Here is an 18861-nt window from a genome sequence, read left to right on the forward strand (position 1 = left end):
CTCCTTTGTAGTTTTAATGGACTGATGGGTATCTGATCATGAATGATGAATGACCAACTTTTCAACTTGAAAGAAGAATAAGAGCAGACCTTAGCAAGGGTTGGAAGATTTCCAGGTTTGAAATGATAGCCAAGGCATGCAATGTCCCCAAGTCCTACTAGACATTTATGGTATATTCTCCTCCTTGCTGTCAATTGGCAAAAAATAAATCAATCTTAAAACCAAATTTAAAAAAAATTTTCATTAATTCTTAGCCTTTCCCTTATAAAAATTCATTTTATGTCTGAAAGAAACAGTACTAAGATACTAAGTGATAATAAACTAATAAGAATTACTATCAGTTCAGATACCCATTCGCATTGATACCTTTAACCATTTATATGTTTGCAATTACCAGATAGCAACATTAGCCATTTCTTAAGTCATCATTGAGGTTGTGGCTAGCGGATAATGTTAAAAGGTACAGTGTGACAAATTTCTCCACTAGCTGTCCAAGTTCTGTTTTATTACCCCTCCCAATTCAAGTGCATAATCCTGGCTATGGTGGCCACTGTAGGACAAACAACTCTGGCTGCCATTTGTCTGCATTAAGTGTAGGCTGACAATAGTGTCCATGTCCATTTACTCAAGGCTTTAAAACTTTGTGAAAGGAGTCAAATAAGAAGAGATGAGTCAGTGAAAATTAGCACTGCTGTAGGCTCATAGCACTGTTAGCTGCTAATAGCCTAGTGTTAGTGAAACTTTGGTTGAAGTGTATCTAATGTTGTTGGACTCTGTTCCTTAGCAAATAAATGCAAGAGTGAAAAAATTAAAGGGTTTATCGGAGGGATTTTTAGGACACTCAAACCCAACATAAAGCAAAATGTTAGTTTGTAACCAGCTATTGTTGTTTAGCCAATTTACTAATAATAAGCAATTGGTATAATATCAAGAATAGATAGGCATGGTTAAGCACTTTTTTGTGTATTAGAGCCCCAGTTTAGAAAATATGGCTTGAAGTTAGAAGGAAGAGGATACGTTTTTCATCAGATGATCAGTAAAGAAAAGTGCAAAGTCGTGAGAGGCACAGTACTACCTCAAACCACCTATAAATATTATTGTCCTTTTTTTTTTGGGGGGGGGGGGGGGGGGGGGGTTGCACCACGTTACATTACTTTATATGCCAGACTACTCAAAAACATTGTGATTGATGTTAGATTTGTATTGTACTAATCTTTACCAAAAAAAAAGAAAACCCTATTGATTTTTTGTCATTTTTTCCTTCCTCCTTTATTAAAAAAAAGGTGTCAAATATTGAGTATTTTCCTGGGTATCGGTATCAAGTTTTAAATTCTAGTATCACGACAACTCTATTCATCACTATATACCCGCAACACTAATAGCACCTCCATCACTCACAGACACACTTTTAAACAGTTGCAAATTGGAAAATGTGCAAACACACATCTAACAGACCTTTCCCAATGTGAACCTTGAGTCCTCCTCTTTGTCAGTGACTCAACAACCATTGAAAAAGAGCTGGAACCGGTTTGTAATAAAAGGCGAGTGTGAGCTTACACACCCACCACAGCTACTAATCTAGTTAAGTGAGTACATGTCTGTGATTGAACTTCTAAAAGTAAAAAATGAAAAAATTATGACTGCACATATTCTGTTTTTTGGGGGGTTTTTTCAGACCACTGTCACAAGAGATCCTGATATATTGACTTTGCTTTAGTTGACTTTATAAGCCAATTTGCTACATCTACACAAGACACAGTGTCTCCTTTGTGAAGAAAAAAAACTCCACTGTGGACACAATGAAAATAAAACACAGCATGAAAAAGAACAATATGTGACTGAACCAAGAAAAAGATGACCCAGAAACTCTTCTTACTCTGTTGTAAGTCAAGGATTTAAAATGATGACAAAAGTGTGCACGTTCATATCACACAAGTGCAGTTTTAAACTATGTTTGAGAACATTTTTCAGATCTGTTCTATATTACACACTGGGGGGTGGGGTGTAATTGTATCAAGGTCTGTCTTGAGACTTAAGGCTGAATGTTGTAACATCTCCAATCAGCATGCGATGCTAGTCACAGATATGACAAGACTTGCTTCATTCAGCCCAGAGAAAGCACCACACCTCCTAATTTTAATGAAAACATACATACACACGCACACAGACACACACACACAGACAAACATAACAAGATGAGTTAGCAGTCTTTCTAGTCTCCGGACGCACACGGTGAAGTGAAGAAAGAGATCAAAGCTTGTACGCTTCAGGGATCTAGATGGCAAGCATACACACATGCACGCACACACACACATGCATGCACGCACACACACACACACACACATGCATGCACGCACACAAACACAAAAAGCTCCCCATCTTCTTTAATAGAGGAGCCTCTGTTGCACAAAGGTCACAAAGGGGCAGATGCAACAAAGACAGGAGGAAATAAGAAATAAAAAAAGGACATTCCAGCAAAGTAAAGTAATCTGGGGGAGAAGAAGGATATGAACAGGCCACTGATCAGATTCTATGAGAGGAGAACACACACAGGCAACAGTTCAGAGGTGACCAGACAGAGAGTGAGCTATAGGCAAGTCTATATCAAAAAAGAGCTGCAATATTGAAAGCCCATGGAAGAGTGTCCTTTGAATTGCCAGTTTTAAAAATCACACCTTGATGGAAAAAACACCGGCACACATATGTTCCAGACTTGACTCAACAGCATGTTAACTATGTGGTGGTCATAATCATTTCTGGTTACCGCATCAAAAAGGGGAATAATTAATTACTTAGTCAACAGTGATTTTCCAACAGAAGATACAGACATCTGCTGAGTCCAGCATTTTTGATTTGATAATTCACTTATTTTCTTTGTTTTACATATAACAGTATCAATTTCTAATTGAAAAAAATGAAAAAATAAAGTATAAACAGCCCAATATATAACACTATAACACTTGCCTCCTACTGCACTTACAATGGCATATAGAACATGTGGACCGCAAAGAAAAGGCCACCAACATCGCTGGCCGTACACAACCAATGTGCACATACTTGACAAGTTGGCTGAAGTTAATTTCTATTTGAGACAATAAATCAATAAAAGACGAAGAAAGTTTATCACTCTTTTCATTTACTGTGATGAGCTGTGACGAGCTTCTTATTGACTGCTTTATCCACCAATTTTCCTCTGTGTAATTCTCTCTTTTAGTGCATTGATGTCCACCTTTAAAAAAACAACACAAAAGAAAACCCACCAAATTTGCATCTGAGAGACATTTCACATCATCCGATTATGATGATTCTGAAAATAACTAGTCTGTGGTAACAATAATGGTGCCAATCATAAGAATGACTTGTAAAAACTTTTATATCACCTTTAGGAAACGGAAGTGTCAACATATCACTGCCGTGCCACTATGGTTCAAACGTGTGTCAGTTAAACTCGTATTTCCAGAAAAACAAGCAGTGCTGCACTGTTTTCAGCAGAGAACCAATCAATTAGCATATTTCATGCCCCAAAGCAAAGCACTGCTACTTAATAATCCAGGTCTCTTTACAACCAAGTGGGAATGTATCCCTTTCAAGTTAACCTGCAGTAGTGTCTGCTTAAAGTTTGGGAAGTTTTGCTGGAATATCAACGTGCATCACAAATATTTTTTATATCTAATTGTTTTAAATGGCATTCAACTGTGACAGAGAGCTAAAAATCTTTATGTAGAACTTAGTTAAATCGTTTCAAAACCAAGAAATGTTTTTTTGTTCAGTGGGAACAAAAGGAAAAAACTAAAAAGGAAATAAGAACAATGGAAGCATAATATAAAAACTGAAGTATAAAATACAGCCAATTAGCCCTATTATAAACTGAATTACATGTGCTGATCCATTCTTTGTTTAATCTACAAGACAAAAGGCAATTCTTGGCGTTATAATTGGCTTTTACCAGCACAACAAAGTATTACATATTAAAACCATCAGTGGTCTTAAAAAATAAATAAATGAAATAAAACATAATCAGCCGGGGAAAATCGCTGTGGGGATTTGATGGGAGTTTGTTACTGGGTCACACAAGCCAATCAATGACTGTTTTCAATGTTTGAAATCAATAGAAAGCACTCACTGCTAACCTCTAAAGAAACATGGCAACAGACACCCCTCGCTGGGCCGTATGACCGGAAGGCAAACAGGAACAAAACAAAAAAAACAAGAACAGTTTGTGTCACCCATCAACCCTCTTGTAAATTACACTAAGCCCACTAAGTTCAATCTGACTATGAGATAAATTCCTGTACTAAAATAAATTTCTATGTAGAAAATGTTGAATGACGTTTCAAAGCTGCTAGTAGTTAACAGTACACAACTTGTAGCTGAAATAATGAACCATTGAAAAGTACAAAAAGACACCACTGAGTTGGTCCATCAACTGCAACCATTAAATATTGTTAATACTCAAAGGGCCTCGAGAAGGGGGCTTGTTGCAGCTGCAGCATTCTTTGTCCAATAAGACTAAGTCTACAGTGGCAGCTCTATCAAACTCGTACTTCTGCTTAGCTGGTACAGTGTTTACTATATTAATCACAGTTTAGTGTGTCAGCATGCTAATATGATACCCAACACAAGCAGATGATGATGAGAATGTCATTTGTTTTGCATCTAAATAAGTGACTAAATTACAAATGTGATCCAGCTGTAAGTCAGTCCACAAACTGTTACACTGTTAGCAAAATGTGTATTACCCAAGTCATGCACATTCATCCTCTAAGGTCATGGAATGTATCTAAAACAATCTGAAGGTGATCCCTCCAGTAGTCTTTTCTGCCTGCATATTCTCCCTGTGCTTGCATAACCTTTTTCTGGGTACTCTGGCTTCCTCCCATGGTCCAAAGACATCCATGGGTTAGGTTAACAGGCAATTCTAAATTGGCAATAGGTGTGAAAGTGAGTGTGAATAGTTGTCTGTCTCTCTTTGTTATTCCTGCAAAAGACCGGTATCCAAGGTGTGCAGGGTGTAACCTTCCCCAAAATCATTACTCTTAGTGGGTGCGAGTCATAGAGGATGTGATGTATGGATGGATGGACAGATGGATAAATCAACCAGTATGAAAATAATTAAATTGGGATTCATGGTGGACGCAATTAAATTAAACAAATTAAACAATTAAACAAAAAGCTAATCGAAATGAGTCAGTCTTTGCACATTACCATTATGATGTTGATGAATGTGCATTGTCCAACATAATTGAATATATATTACAAAAACTAAGAGCTGTAGCCCCTTGAGCAAATATACTATATGTCTGAAGATGTTAGCCTCCAGCTATTGGAATCTGCCATTACTCATTACAACCCAAAAAGTCAGCTTGAGCATGTTCGCTCATTAAAAATTCTATTGGGAATCACAGAGAACAAATGATGCCATGCTGATTTCAATAGCCTGACATTTAGGTCTACCCAGCAAGTGCAGTCTAGCGCCCATGAGGAGGCACCGAGGGCTTGGGGTAGGTTGGCACACTTGAAAACACAAAAATGCAACAGACTTCTGCAGTAGCAATAGTTCAAAAGGTCTATGGATTTGTACAGTTAAGCAGGTTACCTATGTATCCATAACTGCTTTGGGTTAATGACTACAACCTTAATATTATTTTTTTATCTACAGTGTCACTGGGACTGTTCTCATGCTTTTTTCCATCTCAGATTTGTTTCACAATTTTCTGCTACAACAGAGGACCTCATCTAGTCAGGGCAGAGAGAGGGTGAAGACTGAAGGCAAAGAGATACTACTGATTTGCCTCAGGGCAGAGATAGATGGATAGAACGCAAGAGAGGGAAAGAGAAAACCTTTATTCTGTACGATAAGACATCCAGGCAACGACGGGACTGATCCTTCTCCCTAATGGGTAATGTTGTCAAGCATATAAGGCTTCTTCAACAATTCTTTTTTTTTTGGCCCCACATAAATTAACTCTACAAGCTAATAGAGTCATATGAAGTAGTAAGAAATTGTAGAAATACTTAAAAAAAATACAAAAATTAATGAAAACAGCAAGTACTGCGTCATTTATGATCCTCATGACTTTCAGTATCATTTCCACAAACACTGTTTCATTGTCCTAAGAATAAGTTACGGTTAGAGAAAATACATGGTGAAGATAGTCTTATCCTTTTAATGAGTTATTGGGGTCATTTATAATTCCAGCTGTATATTTATATGTAACATTGTGATATTTATAATCCTAAAAATGTTTCCCACTGTGAATGTGTACAGCTTTTCATAGTGTTTTTCCGGGAAATAGGCTGCCGGTGGGGCAAGGATAATGGAAAGGTCTTTTCCAGGCTCATCAACAGACCCTAAAAACAAATATATATATTTATGCATTAGTTTAACCATTTTTAGCAATATTGCTTTTTCAAAATTATTTTATCATTACTTTCCACTTTAATCACCACATTTTAATGTTTTACACTGGAGCACAGCTATTAGGTCTAGAGTAGCAGGAGCCCTGAAACTAACTCCAATCCTCTTGCAGAAAAATCACTGTAAAACTATAATTACATTAAACCATTTTAGAATAGCTGTCATAGATAAAGGAGAGAGTATATTTACAACAAACACAATAGGAAGTCTATACAACATAATAGGGTCAAAATTTACCACACTCTGTCATTTTAATCACTAAAATAGTTTGGTCAGGTGGTAGACCAAGCCTAGCATTATGGTTACAGATACTTGTTACTTGTTTTGTCTAACTAAACTTACACACATGTTAGAACTGAAACACTTAAATCAGGTGTTTCAGTATTCTGGTAAGATGATCAACATAAAAATAAGTATATTTTTTGCAAAAATAATAAATAAACTTGAGACTTGTCTCCTAATGTGAACGTTAGCAGGTTTTCTCAGGCTTTTACGAGAGCAAACCAAAACAGTGATGGGTTTGTAAGCTACCCAAACAAACTAGATCAACTAAAAACATCACATTTTGCTGTGGGTAGTTGCTTTTTATGACATTTATGGTTGAAATTATTAGATTGGACTGATTAAGGTTATGTAATAATAATAATATCAAATAAGTATTCATGAAATACATAAAAGTGACAAATCCTTACTTTTAGGACTGCAGATTTTTTGTAAGGCACCCAGCTAAATTAACTGATGAGTACAAATTTACAAATAAATGACATTTTCACCTTGAGATCACTAACCCTCAAGCATTTCACTTGAGTTTGTCTCTTAAGATGTATTTCTAATGTATGTCATCCTCATGTCCACACACATATCCCCATTATTTTAAACTAACCACTGTACGGTTTATTGCATGGCATGTAAGGGCTGCCCAAGGTAAAGTTTTAGACCTCGAAATAGGACACATCACGTACAATAAAGGCTGCATCGCTGCACAAGAACAAGCCCTCTGTGTATACTGAACATTGGTGAAACGAGTTTGACAAGTTGAGCTTCTCTTCCTGTCTGCTCTGTACGGGTGGTTCAGAGTTAAATTAGCAAAGAGTTTTCGACAAAGAAAAGTGTATGCGGCATGTGATGTACAGCTGCAGATTACGCCAATAAAAATGAAAATATCCTGTGCGACTTTCTTGGCAAACTGACTATCTTGAGGCAGGTGCTGCGTTGATAATGTCAACTTCCTCACCAACAAGTCGCCACAAACTTACCTTTCCCTTCAGGTCCAGGATAAATATCGCTGACGCCGACATCTTCACGGAGAAAAATCCTCGAGAACAAGAAGTAGGCTAAATAATATCTGGGTCTACTGTAAGATATGGGTCACTTGAGTGGAATACGATTCGCTCCCATCATCCTCGTTCCTCCTCTCCTCCACACTGTACAGTCAACGCGTTTCGCTGCAACTCGCTGCTTTTCCGGATCGTAGCATCAAGCTAGCTACTGTCACGGAAATACGACTTCCGGCTATTTTCTTTTTAAATAAATAACTCCAAATACCTTAAGCAAATCATATTTTAATGTTTCTGTTCTTCATAAATAATACATTCAGTGGCACATTACTTTAAAAATATTAATGGTTTCGTTTTTTCTACTCCCACAGCCCACAATAATTTTGCAGGAATAGGCTGCCATCTGATTTACATTACTGTGACATTAAGACGATCTATATCTATAGATTAAACAGCGTAAAAAATAAGTTTAACCTTTTCTGAATGAAAGGAAAAGTGATGATTAATGGGAGTGGTAATATTATTATAAGTATTATTTAGTCATTATTTTTTCTTGATTTTTGGCATGGTAATGATGGGTGCGTGGGTGGGGGGTTTCTAAGACATGAGACACACCCATCATAGCAAACAACGTTCAATTATCCATTTATTTTGAAGGCGAGATCGTCTTTTTCCGGTTTCGGTGTCAACTTTACACGCCGTGTTTCCGGGTGCCTCGGCTGACAGCTTCACAGACCTGTCAGCCCCTCTCATCATCGGCGTCGTCTCCTGGGATCCGAAGCGCTGCAGGCCTCTGCTCGAGGCGCACTTTCAGGCGTTATTATGGTTGTTTATAGCATCGTCGCAAAGTTTAAATGGACAGGTGAGTGTAATGATTCCATTCTGTGTCCAGTGAGACAAGCAAAATACACAAATTAATGGTGGAGAAATAGCCCTCAGAAATAACCCCGACAGATTTCAGTTGAAAATACATGAGAATGCAGCAAGGGTTTCACTTACAGGTAGATATTTATTGAGGTCTAGCTGACTTTGTGTACACATCTCAGTGCAGTTTCTTAAAAACAGGATTCAAAAGGTTGAAAAGTAACTGCAAGTACTGCTTATGATATATGTGAGCTGCAGTACAATTTAATTTAAAAAAAATGACTGTGGCAGATTAAAAATAATAATAATAATAATAATAATAATAATAATAATAATAATAATAATAATAATAATAATAATGTACCGTAACAGCACAAATGAATGATATGACTCTTGTAATTTTCTTGTAAGGCAACATCCAAAACCATACAATTATTACAATGAAAGTCAGAAAAAACATTTTAAAAGAAAACGGTGCAAGTGTTGTACAGTACATGGTACTTAAAGTACTCTCACTGAGCAAAGCAATGTATGCTCTTGTTGTCAGTCTTACTTAACTATGGCTATGCGTCGGCATACGATTAATTAATTAATAATCCGTGCTATCAAATCAAATCAAGTAATCAGTTAATCAGCTAAAAAAACTGGCTTAGCTATGTTTCCCACACCAAATGCAGCTTTGCATGAGAGGCGTGAGAGGAAGCTGTACATCTATACTGTGTTACACTAAGGCCTAACAAATTAGGCAGCTTGTCACTAATCAGTCACTGATTCAGCTATGACCTGAGGCCATTAGAGTAAAGGGGGAATAGAACTCAGCACACTCTCAAATATACCAATGAAGAGAAATAAACGGAGTTCTGGAATGGGGGAAAAAATCTTTGAAATGATGCTGAGGTAATTGAGAATTTTGAAAGGACAAGTGATCAAGAAAATCGTATGAAGCTGATGTCAGAGACTGGCTATCCCTGCTAACAGGAAAAATAGTAGCTTTTGAAGCTGAAGGCGTACTTCCTATTTTTCTTTTTTTTAAACAGGGTATACTTCCTTTTTTTTTACAAAAAAACAAAACAAAAACAAAGGTGTATTTCCCTTTTTAAAAAGGTGTACCTACGTTTTTTTTAAAGGTATACTTACATTTTGTTTTGTTTTGTTTTGTTTTTTTTAAACAAAATTTACTTATTTTTTTAATGGGAGATTTGTTCAAGTACATTTTCAAAAATCCAGCAGTTTCCATGATATGTGTTTTTAACGCAAGCCTATTCTCATAAGAACATGTTGAAATGTTCTCCCACACTGAGAACTACTGCCATGATAATGCGCTTGACATCAGGATATTCCTTTCCAAGCTCTCCAGAAATAATGGATTTTTTTTTATCTTTATGCATCTAATCAGTTGTTAACCAAGGATCAGTTTTTGAGATAGAAACTATGAAAACCCATGGAAAAGGATCAGATGGAGTGAAACGGATAGCTCACTTCTGGCCCAAATACCAGAACAGTGGTTCAGAAGGTGTGGAGACATCCCTTCTAACCAATGCTAAACTCACTGTCATAAATCTCTTCCTCCGTGTCCTCTTCTATGTTCTCGGCCGCTCTCTCGGCCCTCTGTCTCTCACTTGTCGGGATATAGTTGTCCTCAATGAAGCCGTCGTCATCCTCCTCGCTCACTGGAGGCATACAGTGAGGATGCATTCCACGTCCTCCGTGCATGGTAAACCCCACTTCCAGGCCTGAAAACAATGAGAAAAGAAGAAGAGAGCAAATAAAAAAACCCACAGCCAAGAATCATTAGAAACCAAGTCCGGTAAGTCATTCTGTCCAACCATGTTATCAGCATTTGCAAATATAAAAAGACTCGCCGAGTAAGTCAACAGAGCGCAGACGGCTTTGGATTTGAGGTATCAATTTCTATGAGCTCTTAATTGCTGTATTAGCTCTTAAAGACACAGTTCTTCTAAACAGAAGATCTCCTGCAGCCTAATAAAAGCCTAATAAAAGATTTTCAAAAGATAATTGTGCAGTCTGGTTTTGCTTCAACTGTAAGTCAGCATTTCTCATTTTTGGAAACATTATGCAAGCTATTTGCCAGGACATGGCATCCGAAGTACAAAAATTAATTGTTGCCGTGTTGTTATGTGTTCATTGGCTTAGATGATATTTTCATTTCCACTTGGAGGCAGTTCAATGCACTGTGAATACAGCACTGGACACTGATCTCCAGTAGTGTTTTTGTCTTTTTAAACTCAGATATTTAGTCATTGTTGTGCTGCGTTTTGGTCTCCCCCAGCTTCTAAGGACTGCTTCTGTTTTTATCTGCTTTTAATTTCTGACCATCTACAGGAGCTGGTTGTTTATTTTGTCCACAAGCAGCAGGGCCGGAAAACAAAGACAATGAGCTGGAAACCACTGTAGCGCTAACACTAACTGCAGAGGTAGCCTATAATTCCTGTCATTCATCATACACATAATCTTTTGGTCTATTGTTGATTTTAAAAAAAATGCTTTAGGCTGTGACAAAGCACACTATGAGCACAAGTACACTTTTTTCATATTGCTATTTTTCTTGTGTAATGCTTTCTTATCCAATCTGTTGCATGAATTTATAGATGTTAAATGTACTCTGGGCATTGGCTCGGCTTTCGGTTTTGAACATACAAACAAATGTCAGCATGCAGTAATCTCTAAAATTGAATTCATAAAAAGCAAACCTGATGGGTCACAGTGGCTAATAGAATCACTCTCCCTCAGCCGCGTGTGTCTGTAGCTCGCCAGGAAGCGCCGAAACACCTGATATTTAACCATAATGGCAATAATAACAGTGACCAAGATGGCTGCGACGAGGACGGCCACGAAGAACTCCCAGCTGTGACCGGTCTGTTTGGCTGTCAAAGTGTCTGTAAGAGAAGACAAGGAGTCCCATTCCAGTTAATCAGTGTGGTTTTGAGGTGGCACAACTGTGGAAAGAACCCAGATACCCGCATTAAGCTTCAACTATGGGGAACTGTATTTACTGTCTTCTGCCGTTAGAGCAGATGCAGAGACAAATTTCCTGCTGATAAACGTTCTATCTGACATTACTAAAACAACTGAACTCTTACCATTTTTTGCTGCTGTTGGTAAAGCTGTGTCATTTAGTGATGGTTCCATTTAGCTTTGCCTCTTATTTGTACAGCCTCTTCTAGAAAGAGACCTCCACTTTGTAGTTCAGTTTGCTTCTTGATGAATGAGGCTTTCCTCTTGCTTTGCGGCACCATTAACTCAAGCGTGAAACCATGGACTGCAGGCGTGTCAAACACATATGTCACTCTCTTTCGACAAGAGCCAGCAGACCCTTGAACTCCTTTTAATTGAAGCTGGCACTTTTCAGTGGTTTGTGTTATATTGCCTTGATCTAATTAAAGCCACTGTAGGATTCAGAAGTGATGTTGTAGGGCTGGCATCTCCCCAGATGAGGGAGTTAGTTGTCTGTTGACTAGTGAGGAGTTTAACTTTCAGAGCGCCGCTTGGCGGCAAGGTTGAGTGACTGGGGGGGAGGCCTCAGTTCAGTACCAGCTGAATGGTGCTGGTATCGTAATCGGTTTATGCATGCAATGAAATATGAGCTACAGACCTCTTGCTGTAGTTACATATGGATCTGGAGAAAGTAGAAAAGAGAAGAAAAGAAGCATGAATATTTTTATTTTACACACTTTCCTACAAAGGCATCTTACAAAACTGGGGAAAAAAGCTCCTCAGTTATGTAGATTACCAGTAAACGATACCCATGTGCATTGGTGCTTTGAAATCTTTGTGGCATTAAATGCATATTTCATAACTAAGCCACACAAAACGAAACTGAACAATCAAACGGCTTAAATATTTCACTAAGTATCTATGGAGAGTGAGTGTTTCATCATTAAAGGAAGCTCTTTTAAAGGTTCTTTTAAATACTGAAATTATCACTCAGCACGGGCTGTCAGGAAATCAGGAGGATATCATGCACAATAGGAAAAGTGTGTCACAAACAGGAAGTCCCACATACTGTAGAACCCTTCCTTTATGCTACACAAAACACTGGCAAAATGAGTAATCTGTGAGTGTGTGTGTGAAGGAATCTTAACTTTGCATGTTTAACAGCTTCCTACAAAACTTCAGACTTAATGGGCAAGAAGATCTTACATTTGTTGTTTATTATAGAAAAATTAAAATGGAATTTCATGGAAAATCAGTGCTGAGAGGAAATTCCATCTAATTTGAGCCACATGGGAAAAGTGCAGCATCTTGGGACTTCACTTCCATTTGTGTTGTGTAGCAAAAAGAAATGGGGAACAGCCTGCCTAGTTTGGCTGAAAGCCAGAACTCTCTACTGATGTCTGCAAAGATCACAATTTTTTAAAGCGATAAAACAAATCTTGCTTTTATGAAATGAAACAAACACATTATTAATACACGTGTGATCCTCCCTTACAGAGCCAGAATCGGCGTTTCCACCCACTTTTCCCCCCAAAAATTAGCTAACCAGCTGTCAAATGTATCATCATATTTCCAGAATTGGCAACGCGCACTGGATTATAAACCCCCGTGTTCTGCTTACATTCAGGAACTCGCTTGTTCCACTTGTTGTATTTTGTTGACAGTAGCATATCAGCGATGTTCTTAATGCAAATACAAACCTGTCGTCCACAAGAGAACCTTTATGCACAGCTATTTGCAAAGTAGACTCATATTTGCATGCACAGCACTACGGGCTGACCCCCTGTATTTACACTGGAGCTGCAAAAATGCAGTCAAATAAGTTTTGCTCTTGTCCGTGATGTCCATTCTTAACTGTTTTTTACTAGGACCTACAGTATATGTTTATGTTTGTGATCTAGATTTTAGATCATAACATTTTTTATTTTTTATTTTTTTTTTTTGGGGGGGGGGTTGCTAAAAACCTTTATATTGACTGTAGATAGATTTATAGCTCACTATAAATATAGAAATGTGTCTTAGTTAAATAAAAGAAGCAACACTGTATTGACACTTTACATCACAAGGCAATTGCCCTTTGCCTGTTGGAAGGCAGTCTTGTTTCCACATAATCACTGTGTCTCAGATGGACTACAGTTACTCTCATACAGATTAGAAAAGGTTTGCAAGTATTGCCACCAAATTTATAATTGCAGACAAATTGTCATAACATTCCAGTTGATCTGGGTTGGTTTGCACTGATGAGCACAGCTTGTCTGCGATGCATCTATCTGCACAGCCTGTTCTCACTCCCGACGCGTAATATACCGACGATTTGTCATGTCCGGAAGCGTTCCATGGGAACGGGAAAGGTGATATCGTGGATGAAATCGAATAGAATGACGCTCCTACGGTAACACACGTTCCAGCTGTGCAATTCAGCCCTAACCATGACCACCACCTTAATCATGTTAGATAGTGTTTTCCAAAGCGATTTAAGTAAAATAAGTGTACATGTGTAGATTCATTTCAAAAGGTTCTCATGTTTCCTAGTTTTTCTGAACTTGTAATATAGGGACGTGTTGGGTGGCCAAAAGGATAATACACCGACGATTTGTCACCTAGCGTTTAATGTTACACTTTGGGAGTTGTTCTGCAATAGATGCATCGCAACTCTTGGATTCTGGGTGTATTCCTATATAAAAAAATGGTTGATAAGCACCTATGCTATTTTGTAGTTAAATCGTTGTCTTGCAGGGGCTACCTCTCTTTTTGTGGGCAAGTTAATGTGAATGTGAATTTCTATATTCTTATACAACAACAGATTTGTTATTTTTATCACATTGCCACAGATGAACCACTGTTTCCACTAGTGTGACTGTAGAAAAAGCAGTTAAGTGGCAGTAAAAAAAAATCAACATGTAAACTGTAACTGTTATAACATCTAAATTAATTTTTGCAAACCAAACTGATGCATCTTGGTTTGGTTTGCAAATTGGCTGGACTGATTTATAGACAGCAGTGATGGGAAGTGCTGGAGTAGTCATGAATATTGCAGCCTGATTTTATTCAGAAGGCTGACCCACTGAAATTAGGCCTTAGTGACTGGGTGACCTGCTCCGCCACAGTTCACAGGAAGAGCGCAGAACATTGGTTCCCACAATGTGACAACTATGACTTTGGTTTTTATGACTTTGTTCCTGTACCAGCTTCATAAAAAAAGTTCAAATCAACTATGGTTTATAAAGATGTAAAGACGAATTTACAGTGTCTTTCTTTCCCCCAAAATAGTGGTGGTTGTTTTAAAGGGCGTGCTTAAAGTTTCTTGTTCGCTTTCTTGGCTCTGAGGTGATTTTTCACAGCAAGAGAGCTCCAGCTCCTTAGCTGTGGCCATTAGGCGACTTCCCCTTCATCTTCTTAAGCTATTCTCTTCAGCAGTGTTGGCTGTAAACACACCGACAGAGCTGCCTTTATCTCTTCCCGTTCTGTCCTCACACAGGCGTAGCAAAACATACACATCAACCCGGAGCCAAGAATATGTGTGTCAGAGTGTGACTGCGCACTGCCGCAGTACATTTGTTTGTGCTTGTATGCGAAGTTGCATCTGTGAAAAAGCTGCATTTGCGCCTGTGTTTGAATATCACTCTCAAACGCAAGGAGCCAGTTTTTTGCAGCCTTACTTTGTTTCGCCTCTCCAAATTGTGAGTCCAGCGTCAGTTTGTAGACGCTAATGATGGCCAGAGGGCGTGAAATGCTCTCCCTGTCATCAAACTGAATTAAACATCAAAATTATGTTCCGCTCACGGAGTGTGATGAGGCTCCTTTGAAAAGGCTAACTGTAAGCGGTTTGATGCTTTCAAATCTGATTACGCAACAGGAGGTGACACCAAATTATATGGTAAACTTCTTTCAACTTATGTAACAGCGAGCCAGAATCAGACATGAAAAACAGGCTTTTTGATAAGCACTTATCACAAAAATGGATTTACTTTTCAGCTCACACTTTACGCTCTCTGCCTGGCTGAAATAATCACCGATATTTATATTCAAACCACAAGCCGTCCTCTGGGTGACCCTCACCCCAACAATCCACAGTGCAGCGTGCAGGCCTCCCCCTTTGCCTCTTATCCCACTGCCAAGTTTTGTATTTTTGTCTTCCTTTGTAAATGTGTGGAGGAGTCAGGCCATGCTATTGTTTGTCTGTGATGATAGGCACAAGAACTAATTGAGCAGTGGGTTTAAAAACAGCTGGCAGAGACATTGTTTATTAGCCTGATTATTTAACTCACATACTGGAAGTATGAAAGCTACGCCCTGAAAAATGATTAGTGTATTGTGCTGGCGTTGTCTAACTATACCCAAGATCATAATAGCTTAAATGAACTCGCAAATGACATGTTTGGTTTTTGTCTTTTGGTCCTGGAATAATGGCAGTGTCAACAGAGAAGCCTCAGCCACACAAAGAATAAACCCAAGCTTAGGGATGGCTAATTAAAAAGATAATAATCAACCTGCAGCAAGACCAAAAACTACGTTATTTGATATTTTAAAGTTACTTTTAACACTTCCTTAATGAAACTCCACACATTTAAAGTGGGAAATTATAGACATGTGCTGTTTAAAAGAGAGAGAGCCGTTAATGGTGTTCTTTTGTTTGGGGTAAAAACAGCAGGTGGAAAACATGTCAGTGAGTATTCAGCAAGGGTCATTCGGACACTATATGAGTAAAAGAGTTCATAAATTGTGTGCCATTTTGCCGTGACTTCATGCGAAATAAGGTAAAGGTTTGAGTAGCTTTAAAATGAGTAGCAACTACAGAGTGGGAGAAAGGGTTTAAAGGTTGTAGTGTTTGACTGTTCTCTTATAGGTTATAATTTTACCCAAACAAATCACTGAGATAAAACGTACCTGCTCCAAAACCTTTACATTCACCTTTGGTTAAAGGTCGGCATCAAACTCCTTAGGATCTTTGAGTTTTTATTATATCGGTTAAAATGTTTTTGCTGTTGTTGGGGTTGTTTTCTTGAGATATGAACTCTTTTAGCTGCTGTCATATGTTAAACATTAAAGTCTTCTTCTTTTTTCCCGTTTACAGTGACAGCTGGGTAAAGGCCACTAGCTAAACCTTAGCTAAAACTAAAGCTAATCCTCACCTGACTTGGCTACAATTTCTGCTGTCTCTCTTTGGCAGAGAACTCGGTGCTGACAAGTCCTACAGCTCACAGTTTACCAAGCCTGTGGTGTTTTATTCGGAGCCCGGGCTCCAATACAAACAGTATTGTAGGAACTACACACAGCAGAAATACTGCTTATTGCTTTTGTACATTTTGAAGGTGGTGCAGATGCACTCATTTTCGATGGTACAATATACTTTGAAATAATAAAGCACAGCAGTGAGCACACAGTTCTGAACCACTGTGTGCTCAGTTTGTAGGGCAGTGCAGGTCATAGAAATGTAAACACGCTTTGATATTGTGTTTTTTCTGTCTATAGAAAGAATGGCCTTCAGCTGCTGCAGCACTAAATGACTCCACTGCAGGAAAAAAAAATATGTTACTGATTTCCACTGTTAATGAAAACCATATTATGTTTTGATATACTTTGGATTTTTCTGGCAATGCGTTCAGGCACGCATTGCCAGTCCTCCTCCTTCAGTCGTAACCAGTCGAGTTGTAAATAAAAGTATGTTACACTTCATGGTTTTGGAACAGCTAAATACTCCTTATTTTATTTATTTATTTATTTAAATTTCTCCCATTGTGATATTGTTGCACAATATTCAGATATAATTCCTTGTCTCAGTTCACAACCAAACCAAAACACATATCCCAGTGTGTGGAAGACACTGGCTACCTCTCTCTTCTACAAGCTGTTGATTTAAAGCCTTACCTGGTCACCTGTCAGAGTAGATCTCCGTGGCTCGCACATTTCATGTCGACCTTAGCCACATTTTCTCCTGCCTTCCCTATGAAATGGAGAAATGTTATGCAAAGGTTGAGCGAGGTGTGCTCAGCAGCTGCTTCCGAGAACATCCAGTTAATAGGTAACTTTGTAACTAAGGTACGCTCTCTCTCACTCCCGCCTCCTGCCTCTTTTCTGGCCAATGGCACGGCTGACCTGGATGGAGCCAATGTTGTTGTTTTTGCACTGCCAAACCAGGAAGAGGTAGAATTTGACTTATGAGCTGTATTCATATTTTCTTTATATGTAAATACCCACATACAGGTGCAACTATATGATCTGGTCTAACCTGTTTTTTGTTTTTTCTTTCTCAAACACTGGTATCCTGTTGCTGTGGATCATATAATCTTGTTTGTTACGTGCTTTGTGCGTCCCCTCTTCTTGTGTATCGTAACTGTAGTTTAATGCCACCCCTTACTATTTAAAATGCAAACTATTATCCAAGACCTCCTGAGATCAGAAAGGAAATCAGACAAGATAGATTTTTTTGGGTTGACAAGGAGTCATGTTTATGTAAGACGCCGCCCGCTGGAGAGGACAGACCTCTGAAAGGCTCTGAAAGGAAAAGCGAGGTGACCCTGAAAACAATAGGGCCACTTCCTGGCCACTCATCAGTGCACCCTGCATCTTTACATCTCCCTTCCTTACTCTTCCTCTTTCCCTCCCTCCCTCCATATGTTCCAGGACGCTTCAGCTGGATGTCTTGGAGCCGATGACATATATGTAGATAGGTTGGGACACTGAAATGATTGTGTGTGTGTGTGTGTCCACCACCACGTCTATGGGCTGTTTGATGTCACTTTCAGCCGTGCCTTGCGTAAACAGCATTCCGTGTTTTAGTATATGCTGCAAAGACCTAACCTGTGACTACACTTGTGCATTGTGGGAAAATCAGTGAAGTGCAGTAGCAGCAAAGAGTTAAACTGTGAAAAGGGTGTCTTCCTGTACATGCTGAGTAGACACAATATTTAATGTCACATCTGATGATGAACATGTTCAGTATTTCCTCTCATTTCAACCCTGCTTCATTCTTTTCTGTTAAATACATCGGTATATTAACCAGCTAACCACTTACTTGATCTGCTGTTTGATGCTGTAGTACACAGTAGGCCTACATAGCATTTTTTTTCTTTAATTCTACTTTCTGCCACAGTTTGAAACACCAATGATAAGAACTACAGGAAGGACCTGAATCAGCAGAGAATGCATAAGACCATAGAAATGAGCTGAAAGATGTTTAAAGATGCTGTAGATGAGCTGCTTCAACAGACTCTGGGAATGAATGACGTTGTTGTTCAGTGTGAGTGACCTCACCCTGAATCGTGACTTTTAACGTTGTTCATTTTGCGTGACGTGCTGTAAAACATCTACTGTATTTAGCATCTACTGGATTTGTCAGTAAGTTTG

General features: G+C 38.6%; 2 protein-coding genes across 2 annotated transcripts in view; both read right to left on the bottom strand.

Moving 5' to 3' along the window:
- The window catches only part of ap1m3 (adaptor related protein complex 1 subunit mu 3), a 31481-nt gene extending 23611 nt beyond the window's left edge, over positions 1-7870 (bottom strand). Inside the window, exon 1 of the mRNA XM_026146474.2 lies at positions 7675-7870. Within this exon, the coding sequence (XP_026002259.1) occupies positions 7675-7716 (42 nt within the window). The 5' untranslated portion in view covers positions 7717-7870. The remainder of the gene's footprint in view (positions 1-7674) is intronic.
- A 1965-nt stretch (positions 7871-9835) lies between these two features.
- On the bottom strand, positions 9836-17538 carry c17h1orf210 (chromosome 17 C1orf210 homolog). Its single transcript, XM_026148255.2, has 4 exons — positions 17383-17538; positions 11661-12196; positions 11271-11456; positions 9836-10292 (listed from the first exon to the last, which is right to left on the bottom strand). The coding sequence occupies exons 2-4, from the start codon at positions 11707-11709 to the stop codon at positions 10090-10092; spliced, it is 438 nt and encodes a 145-aa protein (XP_026004040.1). The 5' UTR covers positions 11710-12196; positions 17383-17538; the 3' UTR covers positions 9836-10089.
- Positions 17539-18861: the final 1323 nt, after the last annotated feature.

The sequence above is a fragment of the Astatotilapia calliptera genome, chromosome 17 (assembly GCF_964374335.1).
Source record: "Astatotilapia calliptera chromosome 17, fAstCal68.1, whole genome shotgun sequence".
Classification (NCBI taxonomy): domain Eukaryota; kingdom Metazoa; phylum Chordata; class Actinopteri; order Cichliformes; family Cichlidae; genus Astatotilapia; species Astatotilapia calliptera.

Excerpts from the sequence above, each read along its gene's own strand:
- c17h1orf210 (XM_026148255.2), bottom strand. The coding sequence starts at position 11,709 with ATGGAACCATCACTAAATGACACAGCTTTACCAACAGCAGCAAAAAAT. Across the intron at positions 11,457-11,660 it reads ACCAACAGCAGCAAAAAATG|ACACTTTGACAGCCAAACAG; the intron begins GTAAGAGTTCAG and ends CTTCTCTTACAG. Across the intron at positions 10,293-11,270 it reads TAGCCACTGTGACCCATCAG|GCCTGGAAGTGGGGTTTACC; the intron begins GTTTGCTTTTTA and ends CATTGTTTTCAG.